The sequence below is a fragment of the Anabrus simplex genome, chromosome 2, assembly GCF_040414725.1.
Source record: "Anabrus simplex isolate iqAnaSimp1 chromosome 2, ASM4041472v1, whole genome shotgun sequence".
In the NCBI taxonomy this organism is placed as follows: Eukaryota; Metazoa; Arthropoda; class Insecta; order Orthoptera; family Tettigoniidae; genus Anabrus; species Anabrus simplex.
In genome coordinates, this window is record NC_090266.1 from 7,381,950 (window position 1) to 7,404,158 (window position 22,209).

A 22,209-nucleotide genomic window follows, 5' to 3' on the forward strand; every position below is an offset into this window, starting at 1 on the left:
AATTGTTCATTTAACCTCTTAATATTATTATTAATGCTACTTGAAATTGCGTATCTATTACTATCTGGATACAGCTTCTTATCAGTAAATATATTGTGATGAGTTGGCGGAGTAGTAAGATAAATTAACGCCAGACTGGTAGCTTTTATACTAAAAATGTATTAACTATTGCTAGTAAATAACTTACAACTCTGTACACAGTCAGGATTCCCTACTACTCGCTTCTTTTGATCTCTCCCTTCACGCAATGTTTGTTTACTCTCGATGCTATGACACTTTCTGCTGTTCTTTTCTCTTCTCTCTGTTTTTCCGATCACAGAGTCTGAGAGTAAACGGGCGGACCAGATGGTGACGTCGGCAGACTCTCTCAAATTCCAACATGGCGGACACGGTAACCATTACATTGCTCCCTCCACGATACGGTGCCAGGCGATCCAGGTGAACAATCATCATCTTCCCGCGGGGAGGTCGACGGATCCGGTAGGCAACATCGTTGATCCTGGTGACGATTGTATTCGGACCTTCCCAATGTGGCTGCAGTTTCGGTGACTTCCCTTTCGTCCGCACCGGTCGGTACAGCCACACACTATCACCTTCCTGGAAACCCGAAGAGTTCGCCAGCATGTCGTAGCGGGCTTTTATCCGGTCACTGGCTACACTTAGATGATGTCGAGCATAATTGTGGATGTCTTTGAGCCTATCAACCAACTTCCATACATAGACTGTCATTGGCTGCTGTTGGTCTGGTGCCGACCCGAACATTAGATCGCGTGGCAGGCGGAGCTCCCTTCCGAAGACCATGTTGGCAGGTGTCATCCCCGTCGTCTCATGCGTGGACGCTCGATAGGCCATCAAGACGAATGGCACCCTCTCGTCCCAGTCCCTCTGATGCACCGAAACCACTTTCCTGAGATGCTCCTCGACGGTTTCCCAAAACGCTCCACCATGCCATCTGACTGAGGGTGGAGAGGCGTCTTACGGGTCTTCCGCACTCCTAAGCACTGCAGAACCTCTTGAATCAGTCTTTACTCAAAGTTTCTGCCTTGGTCGCTTTGAAGCTCCCTCGGGACACCAAATCGGCAGAAGTTCTTGACCAAAACGTCGGCCACTCTCGTTTCCTGTTGTTTCGGGATGGGGTAGACCTCTGTCCACTTTGTGAAGTAGTGCATGGCCAGGATTAGGTAACGGTTCCCGGCGTCAGATTCGGGGAATGGTCCCGCAATATCGATGGCAATCCTTTCGAAAGGTGCTCCAACGTTGTACTGCATCATCTGGCCCCTACTCCTGCTACGTTGGCCCCGGCTCGCCACGCAGGTGTCACAAAGCCGGCACATCCTCTCAACATCGTTCCTCACTTGTACCCAGTAGTAACGCTGTCGGGCACGAGCTGGGGTCTTATTCACTCCCAAGTGGCCGGCAGTAGTGCCCGCATGCAACTCAGTCAGCACTTCTTTTCTCATGCTTCTGGGAATTATCAGCTGGACAAGGTGATTCTTTCCGTCAGTCAATTCCCACACGCGGGTTTGTACCCCGTCACTAACCATGAGAGACAACCACTGGGCCCAGTACGCCTTATAGGTTGGACTGCGTTCGGCGATGTCTTTCCATTCCGGTCTCTGTCCCGACTCTACTTCCCGTAAGATCAGCCCGATGTCTTCATCCTTCATCTGCCTCCACCTGAGGGCGTCTCGATCCCATCGTTCAGCGAAGGTGACCCTCACGGCCCGAACGTCCACGATGCCCGCCTGTCTCTCCACATTCTGGCAGTGTGCACAGTTCTCAAGGCACGGATTTATGGATAGAGCGTCGGCGTTTCAGTGCTTCCTACCTTGTCGGTGCTCGGTGGTGAAGTCATACTCCTGAAGGCCTTGTACCTGCGAACTGTCTGTACTTCTAGGTTTCTGAAGCTTAGGAGCCAGGTCAATGCCGAGTGGTCAGTGCGCAGATGGAAAGGCTGAACATACAGATACTTGTGGAAGTGCTCCAAGGTCTTCACTATGGCCAGCAATTCCCGGCGCGTCACGCAGTAATTTCTCTCAGCTTTTGACAATGTCTTGCAGAAATAGGCGATCACCTTCTCCAGGCTGTCTTGCACTTGGGACAGCACCTCACCCATTCCCACATCTCTGGCGTCGGTGTCTACGATGAACTTCTCCCCAGGCATGGAGTATCCTAGGATGGGTGCTGTACACAAAGACTCCTTCAGTGTCCAAAAGGCATTCTCCGGCTCATTTGACTGTTGGAAAGGCCTCCTCCCTTCGGTGAGCCGCGTAAGGAGCTTTGGGATGTCTGCGTAGCCAGCTATAAATCTGCGGTAGTACGTGCAAAAGCCAAGGAAACTCCGCAGTTCTCGCTTGTCCTTAAACGCCGGCCAGTCACTGACAGCTCTTAACTTCTCCGGATCAGTAGCTACTCCCTTCGCTGACACGATGTGGCCCACGTAGCGCACCTCCTTCTCGAACAGGTGGCATTTTCCGGGATTTAGCTTTAGGTGAGCCCCACGTAGCCTCTTGAAAAAGCTGCACCGGTTCACAACTTGTTCTCTGAACGTGCGTCCCACAATAATTATATCATCCGGAAACACGAGGAAGGCGTCGTGAGTTAGCCCCCACAATACAGACTCCATGAGTCGCTCGAAGGTCGCCGGCGCTTTGCAGAGGCCGAAGGGCATCACGGTGAATTGGTAGAGCCCTTGGCCGGATGAGAATGCCGTCTTTTCTTTGTTTCCGGATGGAGCGCCACTTGCCAGTACCCAGACTTCAGATTCAAAGTCGAAAACCACCGGGCGCCAGATAACGTGTTCAGGGTGTCATCTATCATAGGTAATGGGAAACAGTCCTTCTTCTTGACTGCGTTCAACTTGCGGTAATCGACGCAGAAGCGGAGCTCACCGTTCCTTTTCTTCACGAGGACCACTGGCGATGACCATGGACTGTTCGACTGCTCGATGACTCCCCGCTGTTTCATGTCGCCCAGCATCTGGTCAACTTCCGCCCTTTTTGCCAGGGGTACCCTACGAGATGGCTGTCGGATTGGAGCGGCATCGCCGGTGTTAATGCGATGGTACACTCTATTCTTCTTTTCGTAGTTGCCTCCGGTAGCAGCGAAGATATCCCTAAACTGATGGATTATTTCCTTTAAGCTCCGTGAGCTGTCTCGCTTCCAAATGTTTCCGGGCGAAGGATATAATTAATCGGGGGTTATCCGATACCTCGCCTGCTTCCAGGGCCTGTGCGTCTTCGTCGTCCAATGGCAAGACGCACGTAACTGGTTCACAAGTCCCAAGCTCGGTCCTGCTGGATATCCTCTGATCCTGCGACGTCGAATTCAATATGCGCACCGGCACGCAGCTTCGTGTCGGAAAGAGCGTCCTGGCAATGTAGAGTCCTTGATCGGCGGTCGGCGGTCCGGATTCCACGAGCACGCTGTCCCCTTGTATGGGTTCCTCTAACCGTGCCGTAACGATCATTTCGCTGTTGTTTTGTATCACAGGCCAGCGTTAATCGCGCTAATCGAGTTTGCGTCCCTGGGCGTCGGAGCATTATCTCTTGTTTGCCGAGCCACAACACACACCGTCCCACGTCGACACTCGCCTCGTATGCGCGTAGCGCGTCTAGGCCCAGGATGACCTCATCCGTGGTGGTGGCGACGAAGGCCCAGACTCGCAGGCGTCGTTGTCCCAGCGTCAGTTGAAGTAGCGCCTCCTTCAATACAGGGATAGTGTCTCCTGAGGCCGTTCGCAGCAGATAAGGGCGGTGGGGTTCCCTCTCTGGCAGTCCCTCAGCGATGTCCGGCCTGGCGATGGTCAATGCCGTCCCCGTGTCTATCGTCACTCGGCACGGCCTGCATCCGAGCCACCCGCCGGCGATCAAGTTATCGTCGCTCCGCTCCGTGACCAAATTTAGCGTGAAACGAGGGGACGGTAGTGACGGTGCCGACGAGCCCCTCACCTTGTCAGTCCTTACTCGTTTCCCTGATCAGGGGCCGTCTCCATATGACAGTTCCTCCGCAGGTGGCCACGCACGCAGCAGTTCCAACTGGTGATCTCGTTGGTGCGTCGGCGTCCAGGCGGTGGCGTGCGTCGTTCTCTTTTAACGGGGTGCTTCTCACGGCACGTATTCGTGGTGACGGTGCCGCTGTCCCCTTCACCGCCTAACGTCAGGGCCTCTCTGAGATTATACTCCCCGCTGAGCATCAACTTTTGACGGGTCACAGCGTCGCGGAGCTGTATAGGCTGCCTCCCGATGAATGTGGCCCTGAGGCAGCCCATCCAGGGCCTTGTGGGCTAGGTTCTCCATTTCTTGCGTGAATTCCTGGAGCGACTCATTAGCTCGCTGGGTCCTCTTCCTCAGCTGAACTGGGTAGGCGGCTGCCACCTGGTGGTCACCGGATAGGCTGTCGATCGCTCTAACCCGGTGGCACCCGACTGGAGACTGTGCAGCACTTCTCCTGCTGTTCCTTGCAGTCCAGCGATTAGGTACACGGCCCTTTCCTCCGATGTCCAACCGTTGTGCCCGCACACGGTCTCGAATTGTGCCCGGAAGGTCCGCCAAGATGTTGTCCCGTCGAAGCGCGGGGGTTTTACCTTCCAGGCGCTGGAGCCGCTGTCGCTGCTCGAGGCCCTAGCATGAGTCTCCATGCCTGCCACTCTCGTACGAAGGGCGCTTACTTCCTCTTTCAGTTCTCGAAACCCTGACTCCAAAACCTGCGGTATTTTTTGATCTGTTTTTCAACCAGTTCCTGTACGTCCTGCATAATGACACTCTTTATTTTTCTTTCTAGAGAGCGCACTTCCTGTTCTAATTTACTTTGTCCACCCTTAAAATCATGCAATTCCAGTTTCAGTTCGCTCTTGATTTCGTCCTGTTTCGACGAGAGCTCGGTAAACTTATTGAGGAGAGCTTGAAACGGTTCGCTAGTTACTGCTACCAGTCGATCCCGATTCTGACACCAGTTGTGACGAGTTGGCGGAGTAGTAATATAAATTAACACTCGACTGGCAGCTTCTATACTAAAATTTATTAACTAATGCTAGTAAATCACTTACACCTCGGTACACAGTCAGGATTCCCTACTACACGCTTCGATTGATCTCTTTCTTCACGCAATGTTTGTTTACTCTCGACGCTACTACACTTTTTGCTGTTCTTTTCTTTTCTCTCTGTTTTTCCGATCACAGAGTCTGAGAGTAAACGGGCGGATCGGATGGCAACGTCGCCAGACTCTCTCAAATTACAGCATGGCAGACATTGTAAACATTACACTAGCTTTCCCACGCTAATATGGATATCAATTGCTAATCCAACTCCTCTTCTATGTACTATGTTGCCTGAAGTACGGAATTTTGCCCTCTCGCTTCTTCTCTACAGCGGTCTTGATATCACCTTTAGCCGGTGCTTAAATTTGACTATATCGGATCTTTTCCGTATTTAAATTTCATTTTCTATGCTATATAGCACGCAATTCTTTTTCAATCTTATATTTAGTTCGATCTCTCGACAGATTCAGTTTTCCTTCCTCTCCGATGTTTTACGTAAAGCAATCATTTTTCTTCCCGTAAAGAATGAATTAGGTTTCAATTAATTGTTGAAACAACATCTGTTCCATCTCAACGTTCTTATAAATGGCCATTGCAACTCCATGCCTTCTAAACTTAAGTACGGTGCCCTCTCGCTTCTTCTCCAATTCCAACTCTTCATATCTGCTCAGAATTGACTTTTACAAAGGACGAACTTTAAAAAAAATCCTTCATATCCACAGGCCTCTCCAAGTTATTTACAAAATGTATAGTTTCTGATGTGAAAGAAACGCTTCGTACACATTTTGGAATCCATGAAGGGGCCTATATTTACAGACGGATTCCAATAAAGATCTGGACTGTAAAGTAAAGGTACATTACAACTCCCAGTTACTTTTAAATATATTGCTTGCGATATATTTCTAATGCTCATCCTGTCTTTCATTTAACGAACCATTACGTTACTCTGTTTCTTCCTCCTGACTTCAGTTTTGCAATTTATTTCGGATTTAAATGAATAATAATTTTTAAATGTCTTCGTGTTAATTTCTTCCCTTTGTTTAAGAAGGTCCACTACCACTGTCCGTCTGGTATTCTATGTCAGAGTAACCTTCTTCACAAATTTCTAATAGATTGTTTGACATCTGCTCTTCATTCTCTTTAACACCGTTGTTCTCCTCTCTATGTTTATTTATATCTAGGCTTACTCTAAAATCGACGGTTTATCTTTTTCTCGGAAACATCCCAGTTTACACTAAAATTGTGTGCGATCGGATTACGTCGACGCCCCTCTCTTTCCCCATTCTCGTACTTTTGGACCTCTAGACTCTCTGCAATTTCTGTCTCCCTTCACATCATAGCCTGTCCCCATCTTTCTTTGTTCTTCGTGTTTTCCTTCAATTCTTGAACATACTTCCTATATGCATATTCCTTTTCCTTAAAGGTTTGTTCTCACTTACCGTCATGAAATCGTCTTCTTCGGTAGTTGTACCGATTTCCGTTCCCTCCGAATCTATCATTCGGTCTGTAATACGCTATATATCAATCATTGCTTTGAAATGCATGACTTTTCTGCATTGATATACATTCAGGTTATCTTCTTCCTTCTCTTTCCTCGTTTCGGGTGTTATCATTATGCTCTCTGGGTATATAATTATTCGAGTTTCCTTGTGTTATAACATTTATTGCTCCCATATTTCCCTAATTTTGGATAAAGCTATTCGTGGGATGCATTGTCGTGATGCCGAGCTCGATAGCTGCAGTCGCTTAAGAGCGGCCGGTTTCCATTGTATTTTTCCAAATCTGTAGTAAAGATATGAAGAAAAGTAGCTGTCAAATAACAATTAATGACCACCACCTAAGCGTTCGCTTAATTTTAGGACTACTGCTGACTCCCAATACAAATTCCTTCAAATGAGATTAATTTAGCTCAGTTGATATACCTTGAAATATAACAAAAGCATATGCCATTCGGTTCATGCTGCATAATAGAAAGGTTTTACTCCCCATGGAAAAACATTGTTTTGCTGATTACTTTGCAGTAAATGGAATCATTTTTCATCAGCGGAAACAAATTGTTCTACTTCCAACTCCCTACATCTGCTCAGAATCAATCAATCAATCAATCAATCAATCAATCAATCAATCAATCAATCAATCAATCAATCAATCAATCAATCAATCAATCAATCAATCAATCAATCAATCAATCAATCAATCAATCAATCAATCAATCAATCAATCAATCAATCAATCAATACCGATCTGCATTTAGGGCAGTCGCCCAGGTCGCAGATTCCCTATCTGTTGCTTTCCTAGCCTTTTCCTAAATGATTTCAAAGAAATTGGAAATTTATTGAACATCTCCCTTGGTAAGTTATTCCAATCCCTAACTCCCCTTCCTATAAATGAATATTTGCCCCAGTTTGTCCTCTTGAATTCAAACTTTATCTTCATATTGTGATCTTTCCTACATTTATAAACGCCATTCAAACTTATTCGTCTACTAATGTCATTCCACGCCATCTCTCCGCTGACAGCTCGGAACATACCACTTAGTCGAGCAGCTCTTTTTCTTTCTCTCAATTCTTCCCAACCCAAACATTGAAACATTTTTGTAACACTACTCTTTTGTCGGAAATCACCCAGAACAGATCGAGCTCCTGTTCTTTGGATTATTTCCAGTTCTTGAATCAGGTAATCCTGGTGAGGGTCCCATACACTGGAACCATACTCTAGTTGAGGTCTTACCAGAGACCTATATGCACTCTCCTTTATATCCTTACTATAACCCCTAAACACCCTCATAGCCAAGTGCAGAGATTTGTACATTTTATTTACAATCCTAGTTATGTGATTACCCCAATGAAGATATTTCCTTATATTAACACCTAGATACTTACAATGAACCAGAAAAGGAACTTTCACCCCATCAACGCAGTAATTAAAACTGAGAAGACTTTTCCTATTTGTGAAACTCACAACCTGACTTTTAACCCCGTTTATCAACATACCATAGCCTGCTGTCCAGCTCACAACATTTTCAAGGTCACGTTGCAGTTGCTCACAATCTTGTAACTTATTTATCACTCTATAGAGAATAACATCATCCGCTAAAAGCCTTACCTCCGGTTCCACTCCTTTAATCATATCATTTATATATATAAGAAAACATAAAGGTCCGATAATACTGCCTTGAGGAATTCCCCTCTTAATTATTACAGGGTCACATAAAGCTTCACCTACTCTAATTCTCTGAGATATATTTTCTGGAAATATAGCAACCCATTCAGTCACTCTTTTGTCTAGTCCAATTGCACTCATTTTTGCCAGTAGTCTCCCATGATCCACCCTATCTAATGCTTTAGACAGGTCAATCGCGATACAGTCCATTTGACCTCCAAAATCCAAGATATCTGCTATATCTTGCTGGAATCCTACAAGTTGAGCTTCAGTGGAGTATCCTTTCCTAAAACCGAATTGCCTTCTGTCGAACCAGTTATTAATTTCACAAACATGTCTAATATAATCAGAAAGAATGCCTTCCCAAAGCTTACATACAATGCATGTCAAACTTACTGGCCTGTAGTTTTCAGCTTTATGTCTATCACCCTTTCCTTTATACACAGGGGCTACTATAGCAACTCTCCATTTATCTGGTATAGTTCCTCCGACCAAACAATAATCAAATAAGTACTTCAGATATGGTACTATATCCCAACCCATTGTCTTTAGTATATCCCCAGAAATCTTATCAATTCCAGCAGCTTTTCTACTTTTCAACTTTTGTATCTTTTGTAAATATCAATGTTATCATATGTAAATTTTTATTACTTCTTTGGCCTTAGTCTCCTCCTCTACCTCGACATCATCCTTGTAACCAACAATATTTACATACTGCTGACTGAATACTTCTGCCTTTTGAAGATCCTCACATACACACTCCCCTTGTTCATTAATTATTCCTGGGATGTCCTTCTTGGAACCTGTTTCTGCCTTAAAATACCTATATATACCCTTCCATTTTTCACTAAAATTTGTATGACTGCCAATTATGCTTGCCATCATGTTATTCTTAGCTGTCTTCTTTGCGAGATTCAATTTTCTAATTAGTTCCTTCAGTTGAGTTATACAGAGGACGAACTTTGAAAAACACATCCTTAATATCCACAGGCCTCTCCAAGTTATTTACAAAATGTAGGTTGTTTCTGATGTGAAATAAACGCTTCCTACACTTTCTTGAATCCATAAATGGGCCTATATTTACAGACGAATCAACACGGGGCAATAAAATGTAATGCAATGGAAGTCACAGTACATTCCATAAAATATGTTTTGTCACTCCTCTGTGTTTTATAATCGCATGACTTGACCAATTCACTTGTGGGTACATACCTTTGAAAGAAATGCAATGTTATGGAAGGCTGTTGTAATCACATGAAGGGCGTTTGGTCCGCTCTGGAGGATCCCTACTGGTAAACACATGCGTTTTCCGATCAATGCCTGCCTGGTTCTATTTTCCTCTCCCGGTTCGAGTAGGCCCAATACTTGGTGAGATGCCCCTTCAACAGTAGTTTCATTCTCTTCACCTCCAAAATTCACTCCTAAATGACTCTTACACTGCACATCAATATTAGGTTCATTATTACAATCTTTATCATTGTCACTAAGATCTTCAAGATCAGAGACATCCCCGCTTTCAATCAAGTTTAAAATACCTGCAGCACATAGATCATTATTATCACGCACACGTAAACTCATCTTGAATATCTGTCATACAAAAATAGCTCTACATTACTTCGCACATCTCAACTACACCTGTGTATCACTAGTAGAAGCTTGTAAACATGACTACGTGGTCTGACATTTTCACTGTAATTCAAATAAAATTTACAGTATAGTGTACATGGTTATTCAACACACTTCTTCTAATAAAATACTTCATATAAACTTGTATTTGGCACGTAAAACTGTCGATCAGAGTCTTAACTATACGTAACAGTAAGTTTGAACTGAAAAATTCTAATGATTATAGACATTACTACTGAATTTCAAACACAGCGCATAACCTCATGTAATGCTTACTTCTTGGTGACCTAATACTTTTCCACTCATTCAATAGAGTGCAGCACTATGCTGACATAAACTCAAATGTACAATACGCTGTCCAAAAGCAGTGAAATAGTCAAGTGGAGGTCTATTAAAAGGAATAAAGACATGGAAACAGAATGTACACTATACTGTACTTTTTCAATTAAGTATAGTAAAACAACATTTTTGTTAGCCACTGGGGAGGTTATTGTTGTCAAGTTGATGTTTAAAGTCGTAATAATGGATGGATAGGTTATGGATGGAGCAATGAATCCATAAATGGGCCTATATTTACAGACGAATCAACACGGGGCAATAAAATGTAATGCAATGGAAGTCACAGTACATTCCATAAAATATGTTTTGTCACTCCTCTGTGTTTTATAATCGCATGACTTGACCAATTCACTTGTGGGTACATACCTTTGAAAGAAATGCAATGTTATGGAAGGCTGTTGTAATCACATGAAGGGCGTTTGGTCCGCTCTGGAGGATCCCTACTGGTAAACACATGCGTTTTCCGATCAATGCCTGCCTGGTTCTATTTTCCTCTCCCGGTTCGAGCAATGAATCTGTTCTATTAGTAGGGTCTAGGACAGAACTTATTCTTGTCTCTATGTTATGCCTATCATGCAGATACGCCTTGTGCTGCCTGTTTCCATGAATCCAAGGACTTTTTCGGTATGAAGAAAACTTTTTCCTATTAACGAGTCAGAAATGACTGATTTTATTTTATATAATCTCGAATTACGCAGTAAACAAGCCTACGAGCGCAAGTAGTTCATACCTACCTTGTACGGTTCTTATGATGGCTTCTTTAATTTCCTCACGTCTCATAACTTCTCGCTGGCTCATCCGTCTATTAGCATGAGTACTCCCCTTGTAAATGAAAACACCTATCCGTTTTTGTAGGAGAGAAATCCAGGATTTAAATTCATTTTCTAGCAGCTCTCATCCGGCTTTACGAACACTGGCGTGGCCGGTATCCACGGCAAGTATTTCCATATCAACCTCAAAATCAAGTTAATCCATGAAGGATAAAGATTCATAAAGCAAGTCACGAGTTTGGTTGATATACTTGCTAACTGTTGGAGGCAGCTTTTCCCAGGAGTTGATACGTAAAGAAATGCCCCCTTCCCGCCTTAAATTAACTGACGATACAACAATATCGGCCGCAAGTTTTAAAGCTTTAGCACGTGCAACACGCCGTTCCTCGTCGCCAGTTAGTAGTAGGGCAAAGCGGCTCCTACCTCCGACCCAATCAGAGGTCGCGGAAGGCGTCACGTGACTGCGCGCGGGAAATTTGAATTCGGCGCGCGCGAAATTTGAATATGTAAACATAGCCACGTGCACTTGATGGTAAACAAAGCCACGTGCTTTTTTGACAGCTGACAGCTGTCCTCTTTAAAAGAGAGAGCATCGCTAACTTCACTGCTGCCATCTTTGCGGCACTAAACCTCATAGCAACTAACTTAGGCACATGGTGGCGGGCTATTTGAAATTCCACGTGATTTTTTGACAGCTGTCAAGTTGACAGCTGCCATCTTTAATCAACAGACTATCGCAAACTTTAGCGCTGACAATTTGACGGCGCTAAATCTTCATGGCTACCACCTTATTCACATGGTGGAGGGCAATTAGAATTCCACGTGCTTTTTGACAGCTGTCAAGGAGACAGCTGCCATCATCGAACAACAATCTATCGCTAACTTCAATGCTGGCATCTTGTCGGGGCCTAAATACTTATAGATGCTACCTTATGCACGTAGTAGCAAGAAATTTTAAAAATTTCACGAGCTTTTTTTTCACATCTGTCGAGATTACAGCCGCTATCATTAACTACGGGTACTTGTTTTTTGAACATGGCTTACTTGAGTGCTGCTACCTTGACGGAAGTAAACTTTATGGAGCGGAATTTAAATAGACCTTAACGGAACTCAGCTACGCTGCGGAAAAGCAAGCTGCTCTTGTCGTCATACCACCATCTTATAGCAAGGTGCCCTTCTCAACATACTTACCAACTTATAACGAGCTGTTCTTCTCAACATACTGTACGATGTCTCCATTCCTGTGTGAACATCCGACTAACTCAGCTTTGGACACAGAAGTGGGTTGGTTGTCGATGGGAGAGGCAAAAAGTCGAAGATTCTCACTTAGTTATAAGTAAACGACAGGAAAATGGAAGTATAACTCGAATGAGAAACAATAATATGGGGTGGGATGAGTTTATGCACAAAATAACCCTGGATCATACTAACATAAAACCAAGTAAATCAAATGATAAATACGATAATGACATAATCTCAAAAACTGAAAAGAACTGGACATTGAAACGTCAATTATTCAAAAAATTAAATATAAAATAAAAGTTCAAGCACAACATTGAATACTTGTGAACTTTTAAAAATATTCATGATCTGATTGTCCAAAGTTCATTATATATAATAGTATACGTATGCGTATACAGATACGTATTCGATTCGCATGGAGTAACACGTTTTTAAGTAGCACATTGATACGGGTTTTAATTTTATAGAGTCATCGCAAGAATTAACATAAAAGGAAAATTAAGAGGCAATGGGACACGATATGAATGATGAAAAATACAAGTGGCCTCACCTACGCTATATTTACAATGAACACAAAATAAGCAAAGTATCTCACATATCTACATCGGATAAGGAAAGGGAAATCTTACATACTACAATGACTCGACGTGAAACGCGGTTCACCAAAAGATCTAGTAAGTACTAGATTGACGACCAATATTACTCAGCACTCGGGCTGTTCCCCATTAAACAACAAGACAACATATCCAAACAACATGAAATATCACAAAACACCATCCTGTAAGAGAAAATATATTATTACCCTTTATTAAACATATGGAAAGCAATGGGCAACATTGCATTCTTCTGCTGCATTTGCACACCCAAAAGCACGTTCATCCGTCACATATTTCCTGCTGTGCTGTGGGCTGAAAGGAAATGTTAGAACTCAATACTGCACTGAGGCTTGGTTGCTGTTCGCCAAGATTGTATCACGGAAGTAACATCTCATTCACGCTGTCTATGTAAACACGGCTGATAAGTAAACCTGTAAGGCGACATCATATTTCCTCGACTGCACGGAAACTCACATACAATCGTGCTTCTTACAAGCATGCTACAATAATTTTTCACACACATCAGACTCACTGGTCTGGCATTAATTTCCGTCAATTCTGATTATCAATATCCTCTCAGAATACAATAGCAAGGACATATTCACTGCACATCATTCTTTTCACTTCATCAGGCATGCAATCGGCCTGCATAATCAATTTCATAAATCAGCATGCATTAAAACTTCTTATATTTCTTAAAATCTTATCAGCCTTTCCCATTATGAATCCAGGTTCGATTCCCATACAAATCATTTTGCGAAACACTTTCCAACCCGCATTGGAAGACTCCTTTTAATTCAACGTTGCGATGCAGCTCCACACATGTCAGCTTCTGAAATTCCATACGTCATGCAATCTAACTGTTACTAACTTTCTAAATGACCAAAATTAAATTGAATTTACTCTCAACGTAGCAAGTGTTTAACTCGGAAATTGGATGATCTTGTCAATCTAATCCTCCTATCACTAATATACAAGAATATCGAGATAATACTAAGCTAATTATCATGCATAATATACCAACAAAATAAATCCTAACAACTCCCTCATTATCCCATCTAACTAATCGTAAAATAAAATAAAAATATAGAAATCATGCATTCCTCCCTTATCCGTATTTACAACATTACAAGTGTGAAATAAACACATGCCGTCAGGCTAAAGTTACGTTAAAGAAAAATACCTACACTAAACTGCACTAGTATTTAAACATAACTCATATAACTTGCCATCTAATTTAAAAATATGCATCTTATCTTGGACGACTCTCTGGACATTGGCAACGGCTCACATCCTTGCCAGTGTATGCTGTTACTCCATGGTGAGCACTGCTTTAACACATAGAAACAATCTTCTTTCTTCTGTGGGCGGTGCCATATTCTTGATGAAAGTTCCTGAACACTGCAACACAGAAGGCTTTAGGTGAGTGTCTCTTCACCGCTCGATTCTGCACCAGCCGAACAAAACCATTTGTTAGCTGTAAACTAAGCCAACATACTGACAAACAAACGCACTTGAAATGTAACCATTAGGGTTTCTATATACAGTTATTAGAGCGGCTCGCGGTACGATTCGAAAGTTCTTCGCGAAACGCGACCGACACGAAATGCAATACAGCTGAGCGTCTCTTCTTCACTCTCCAGTCTGCGGCTATTATTACCGTCTATTTATCTGGAGTAAACTTTGCACTATAATATAATCGGCAATTCAAAACTGCACCAGTTAATTCAGTAAACTGCACGACTGAAAGTACTGCTTCTCGCTCATAAAACAATACACTGTTATATATCTCTCCACGTGGCAACATTCATGCACAAGTATAGTAGCAATACCGAACCACGTTCACGCCCGACGATTCACTTAATCAGAGTGACGCTCTCCAAAGCTTGGTACGCTAAGGAAACGTGGCTAACGCCGTTGTAGCAATGGGATTCCCGCATGTTTAAAAGAGCAGCCAATCATCGTGCTTGCCATTCATAATGACTTAATATTAATTATAACACAGCATAAAACACACTCCAAATGACATCAACTTTACTCGGATTATTTCTATAGCATATTCCTGATTACATTTCACTTTCTGACCTGCGGAAATCCGTCAACTCACAGAATTGATTCCTTTATAGCCATATTTTCTTCATGCAGTTGTCCATGTTGGTTAACCTGGGATTATGATTTCACGCGATCCAGACTCCATATATGCCACATTCACGCGTTTTCATTGGCTGAATATTCCTCTTGGCCAAGATCTTCTACACGTGCCGAGATGTGCTAAGCCTTTCTCACGGTACCGAGGAAGTATCCAGCGACTTCCGGTCTCAGCTATCCTGCGATTCACTACTTTTTACCATGCCTGACTGAAATTTATTTTAATGAAATTATATAATATGGCCAATAATAATCCGAGTGTCTTTTATGGGCCGTCAGGATACGGCTCAATACCATTATCTCAGGGAACGTAATTTTTAAGTATACATAAACAATGCTGCCGTTTTCAACACTCTAAGAATTTCTTTTCTGTTAACATACTTACTATCTCAAAAAAGCAGCTGTTGCTGTTACCTACAACAGGCGTTGAGAACACAGAGTGTTATGATTAGAACTCTAAAGCATGCTTACTGCTTAGCAGTGGATATATTTGTCCCAAGGCGATGGATTCGAACAAAAAAATATCGTTTACAGCAATGGTAACAAGACTGGAATCGAACACTATAGTCGATCAACAGGTGTTTAGAACACTGACTAAAATATGTTTACTGCTTAACAGGGGGATACCTTTGTCCTAAGAAGATCGATTCGTACAGAGAGAAAAACTTGCGTTCTCATCATACTTACCATCTTATAGCGAGCTCCTCTTCTCAACATACTATGAGAATCTAGTTTTTCAGCATACTTAAACGAAGCTTGTGTTTTTTAAAGCAAGCTGCTCTTCTGAACACCCTAAGACCTACTTTCGTGGCATACTTACTAATTTAAGCATACGATCCTAAGCTTATCTTGCAAACAAGAGGAGGATGGGGAGATGGTAATACTTCTGTTGATAAACATGTGGGCAAAGGAATATATAATCTAAAATAAAATAATATGCCAATTCTATGTTATGTATTAACATTGCATCTTGTATGTACAAGTTAATTATTTTTTCTGCATCTTGAATGATAATATCATTCGCTGTACTACAGCGTTAGTAATTTCCCCCTTCTTGTACGTACAAATTAACCTTTCTCTGCATCTTGAATGATAATGTAATTCTTACAAAATTGTTGTGTAGCTTTCTCTTCTCAAATGATAATATAATTTACCCTTTTACAGATCATATACATACAGCAGTGTTAAATATGCATCTTGTATATCTTGCTGTACCCCCATGGGACACGCGTAAGGGAATCACTATCCCACACACGTTTATCATCGAAAGGAAGCAACGAACATTTATTTTGCTCGTTCGTATATACATGATGTTTGCGTGATTGAATCCTTTTCGCGTAAAGAAAGCGGCATTTAAAGCAAGTATTAATCACGATGGTAATCTTCGTCACAATCACTTGATATTCTCCTGTTAAGGAAACAACAAATAAAATGTTAATACATGTCTGTTTAGTAATCAGCTTGAAGTGTAGTTGAATCCTAAACAGCTCTGCTATCATCTGTTATAGATCACCTAGGCATCACTGAAGAGGCGTACTAAATAAGGTAGTTTTCCTCACTGAGCTAGAAGTTGTAGGCTACTAAAATGCATGCACTAACTAACCGTATAATTATCGGTTTTACACCAGGCACTGGCTGCGAATTATCGTTTAGTAATCAGCTCGAAGGCTGGTTAGATCCTCAATAGCTCTGCTATCAGCTCTTACAGATACCCTAAACATCACTCAAGTGGCGTACTGAGTGAGGTAGTTTTCCTCACCGAGCTGGAATTTGGTACTGCTAAGCCTACTAAAATGCATGCAGGAACTAATTAGCTGTTATGGAGGCGTACTAAGAAAATAAGAAGTCAGGCTTGTTTGCTGTTGCTTTCCTCATCGAGCAAGAAGTTGTAGTCTGCTAAAATGCATGCACTAAGCAACCGTATAAGCACCAGTTTTACACCAGGCACTGGCTGTATAACTTGAAAGCTGGTTAAATCCTCAACAGCTCTGAGCTTTTACAGATGAACAAGCTATAACTAAAGAGGCGTAGTGAGTGAGGTGCTTTCCTCACTGAGCTTGAAGCTGTACCCTACTCTACAAGCAACAGTTTTTACACTGGGGACTGGCTGCATGACGCATACGTTTGTCACTTTCATAATGTTTATGCCAAGTATAAAACAGAGACAGATCAATAAACTTACTTTCTTAGCAGAAGGCACTCGGGTAAAGTAGATGACAGATATCGATAACGATGATGATTTTTCTAAAAAGAAAGAAAAATCTTAATATAATAATAATAATAATAATAATAATAATAATAATAATAATAATAATAATAATAATAATAATAATAATAATTGTACCGGGCGGTACACCTCCACGCCACTAATTCAAACCTTGCGCCAGCTGAAACTCCTCTGCTGGAGGAAGTCTGAACTTTATCTACTGTGTTAATTTTCAAGTTTCTCAGAAGATGTCACTACTTGGAAATTTTGGAGTTTCTGAACTGGGTCGCTTTCGATGTATTTTTGTTTTACCTGTAGTAAGAAGTGTGAACTTTCTCTTCTAGAGGACACTACTGAAGAACTACAATGGTGCACCCTAGTGCGAAGTGAAAGAACTGGTTTTTTTGGAGAAATTTTTATTTCAAAAGTTTGTTCCTTGTTAAATTTCTTTCTGTTATTGTTTAAGTTGGCTGTATAACCCTTTCCTTCCCCTTGTTTTGAATTTAGCCAATCCCGAATTTCTTTAATTAATTTCTGACCAATCAGATGTATCTTCTCCAACTTGAATATCTTGCTTAACCCTAGCCAATAAAGTTTTTGTGGGCGGGTGTTCTCATTTCCGAAACGCCTCGAACTTTCCACGAGAGTATATAAACTGCTGATTTTCGGGTCTCTGCGCCACTTCTGTACCAACATTCAAATTGTAAAGTACGTAGCAGGGGCGGGAAGCGCCTCTTTCTTCGGGGAGCAGTTCAACACCAAGGTAATTGCTTTTAATAACTTCTTTTCTTGCTAGCTCAGCAGTTTAACTCTCGGGGCGGGTCCGAAGCGTTTCTACCATGTAACTTTCCCTAAAATGTAAAGACTCTTAACATCTATTCTCTTTCAAAGCTACATATTGGGATAGAGAGTGCTTAACCCTCTCGAGCTCCCACTCATATTGTTTTGAGGTGAACTTATTTTCACTACTTTCTTCCTTAACGTAATGTAAATTGTTTCCTTCTATAGTCACCTCTTTAGTATGGGATTAGCTCTTGCATTAGCGGCCTAGAGCCAGCTTAGGTTTTAAACAATAGGTATTAGGAGTGCAGTTCGCCTCCCCTCAAATTATTTTGGAGGTCATGTAATTAACCTGTTTCTCACTTAATAGACCTCAGTAGGTTGTATATTTTACCCCCGTGTCTATGTCCTTAGAGGACAACTTGAAGGTGGAGTTTGGTTGGGCCTTTGATAGGCTTAAAGTTGAGAGCGAGTGGCTCTTTCTTGAAAATTGAGTATGTATGCCTCGAGGAGGTTTTTCTGTGTAATTTAGAGCAAGTGCTCCTGGGCATGAATGGGGTTTTCTGCCCCTCTGTTAAATCTTGTTTTGGGGTAAAGTTGGGCTAGTTGCCCAAGAATTGTGAGTTCGGGGCTCGAAGCCCAAATCCTATAAATACTGTAATTGTAATTTGTTACCTTGCTACTCTGTACTGCCATGCTTGTTATTTCTTGATTTTGCAAAGAAAATATAACCTTGTTAAATTTTAAAGTAACTTTAATTTCGTAGCCTGAGACCTGTTCACCCCCCGCACCTTCTTTCACCTCTAATTACCACGGAAAACTCCGTAACAATAATAATAATAATAATAATAATAATAATAATAATAATAATAATAATAATAATAATTTTTCCGGTTCCATAGCTAAATGGTTATCGTGCTGGCCTATGGTCACAGGGGTTCGATTCCCGGCAGGTTCGAGATTTATAACCATAATTGGTTAATTCCCCTGGCACGGGGACAGGGTGCATGTGTCGTCTTTATCCACATGAAGATACGCAGGTCGCCTACTGGAGTCAAATAAAAAGATCTGCACCTGCCGAGTAAAAGCCCTCGGACACAACCCGGCACTAAGAGCCATACGCTATTTCATTTCTTCATAATAAAATTCAAAGAATTATACTTACTTCTTAGCAGATGGCACTCGAATAATGTAGACGGCAGATATGAATCGAGATGATGAAGATGATGATGATTTTCCAAAAGGAAAGAAAAATAAATCGTAAATATATATACATATACGATTCATTTCTTTATAGAATGTTTTTCAGCACACATACCCACCTTATTTGAAAGCAGGTAAGAGAATACGGTAAATTGCTCATTTTTTATATATTCATAAATCGATACGGTCAGCACTCTGGATTAATGGCGTGCGTCTCAACACCACACAGAGAGCATTGTCTTATTGCCATTCGGACAGCAGAAAGTGTTTATGTCAGCGTGCATACAGTCCTAACAAACTACATCATCTGACTTCCCTTGTTCTTTTCAAATACCACAGGACTAAGGAAGGACCGACCTTGTCAAGTAGAGTTAAAAGAGTAATGCTTCAACTGATTGGGGTACTTAGTTTAGCAGGTATCTGTAAAGAGTACGTTTTTGTGCTGAGCTACACAGACTCAGAACCACTGCGGAATTTAGTTCTGCAAGAGTTCTTTAACACGAGGCTGGCCTCATAGCAGTCTATTGTATAGCTCAGGCCTCTTACTGCTGGTTCAATTCCCGGTTACTTGATGTGCAAGACAAAGCATAGGCTGGAACGAACTTGGTAAGGCCAGTGCCATAACCGATTGAGCTACTTAGTACGGCCGGTAGAGAATAATCTACTCCAAGATTTATGCTGTTCGTATATATACATTCTAATCACCCCTGCTCGCCGTGGCACAGAGCTGCGTACTTCCCTTACAACAGGTAAAGAATATTTATAAAGTTCTCTTTCTAGCTACACTTTCGGTTTAGAGAGTTGACTCGAGAATTCAGTCTTTGTTACTTGCTAGGCCCTAATCGCTTTTAATTTTCAAATATAACCCGAAGTGTACTAAGCGATCGCTGCAGAAGTGCTGGAATTTATTGTAGCAATAATTATTTTACACGAAGCTGACATATTTCAAACACTACCGGACCCGACAACCTATTCCATTCAAGTAACTTCTATCCTTACCCTCTGCGAATGTATTGTAACCTCTTCAAACAGGCTGTGGATTTTATTAGGAATACAACGAGTGTGTATATTCTTTCGGTACAGTTTCAATGAAGATGTACCTTGTTCCTCGAGGTTCGCTAAAAACGCTGACCGTTAACATTCCATCTTCAGCTCTGCTCTGGCGAGAGCGCACTAGTTGACTACAGCTCATACGTCTGTTTATGCTGCCCTAAAAGCTTCAAAAAATTTATGTTTATGTGTCTTATAGTCTACAATCTGTTTATGTCGGCTTCTTTTTTTGACACTCCAAGTTCAATTCCCAGCGATGTCAGAAATTTTTATGTAGTGTACCGGCCCATTTTTGCACTAGACCTAAGAGCACAATTTCAAATTGGCTACTATTACGTACGTAAGGTAGCAGCGTTGAAGTTTTAACCCCCTTCAAGGTGCCAGCACTAAAGTTAGTCATGTTTAAGGTCCATGCCTGCGTAGATAAAAGATTACAGCTGTGAAAAACAGCACGTAGAATTTCAAATTGCCCCGCTACTGCGTGCATTTGATGTTTTAGCCCCATCAAGTTGCCTGCACGATCAGCTGTTACCTTAACAGCTGTCAAAAAGCACGTGGAATTTCCAATTTTCTACCTACGACGTGCATAAGGTGGTAGCCATTAGGATTTGGCCCCGTCTAGATGTCTGCACTGAAGTTTAAAGAAGGCAGCTGTCACCTTGAGAAAAAAGCACGTGGAATTTCAAATTTCCCTCCACCACGTGCCTAAGATAGTAGCCACATGGTTTAGTGCCGTAAAGATGGCAGCACCGTTGTTTATAAACAAGGGCACGTGGTTTTGTTTAGATATTAAAATTTCGCGCGCAGTCACGTGACACGCCCCGCGGTCTCTGATTGGTTCGCGGGTGGGAGCCGCTTTGCTCTACTACTCCTGTTACATATTGACTCACCCGATGCTCCACAGCGTAACTGAGCCGTCGGCCCCTCCAGAAAACAATCCATCGAGTTCTATGGAATTGGAAGGCTCTGGGTTCACTTTCTATTGTTTCTTCCTGCGATGTCTGCGATGAAATCACGGGGTTTGGCAGAGGGGCTCGTTCACAGTAGGAGCTGTACCATGACATGGCCGTCGTCGTCACAATATAGATATGCTGTTCTCGTTTGTTAATTAAATTGCATTTAATGCCCGCTATGGAGAATATTACTCTGTTCTACAACATGCCCAAATATGTACCATGTCTATTTTGTGACTTTGAAAATTAGCGTGTTAAATTCTCTTCAATAACTTGTTAGTTAGTTTGTATTTCAGTCCATTAAAACGGCAATAGCTCGTCTAATATTATTTAATATGTCCTGCATTTGATCACTCCAAGGGAATAATTCCTCATGAATTATTCCAGAAAGACTTGCATCTCTAACATTTGGTACTGTACAGTTGAAAATTTTTAGCATAATTTCAAGATAACGCCTGCATGCCAGTTCATGAAACTATATGTAATTGGTTTTAGTAACATTAGTAATTTAACGATATATATGAGACCAAGACGCGAGTATTTTAACCATTGCCAATGAGACGTTGTAACTTTGGTGACTTGTATTCCTGTTACTGATAACTCCGTCATACTGTACATACTATTTCAGACCCCGCCCTAAAGATGGAGCTTATGTACATGGACTATTCCTGGAAGGTGCTGGCTGGGACATTCAGTCTGGCATGCTGAAAGACTCAAAGCTCAAGGAACTATTTCCATCTCTGCCTGTTACTAATATTCGAGTGAGTACATGTTCCGATATAAGTAATGTATGTTTATTTCATTGCAGTAGATAGAAAACGTAAAGGATTTTATACTCTATTGACAGAGGATACGTCACTAATATCGCACAGAATATGGAGATTAATGAGAAGGAACAGAAATAAGTTGGATGAAGGTTGACCTACTCAATTACATCGCATCCTTCTCTACAGTTGAGGAGACAAAGGATTTTCGTGAAATTGGCACTGCTCACCTTAAGAAATCCCCCAGCCATTCACGAAGGATGTGCCGGTTACTCAGACATAATATCAGAGCCTTCTCAAAGTGCAACACTTAACCTCATTTCATTTCAAGC

The 22,209-nt window shown here is 42.0% G+C and overlaps 1 protein-coding gene across 1 annotated transcript in view; it reads left to right on the top strand.

Annotated features, from left to right (window-relative positions):
• LOC136863901 (dynein beta chain, ciliary-like) overlaps positions 1-22,209 on the top strand; it is a 5,220,903-nt gene that overhangs the window by 5,129,907 nt on the left and 68,787 nt on the right. The window contains exon 82 of the mRNA XM_068226514.1: positions 21,742-21,874. Coding sequence (XP_068082615.1) covers positions 21,742-21,874 — 133 coding nt within the window. The remainder of the gene's footprint in view (positions 1-21,741; positions 21,875-22,209) is intronic.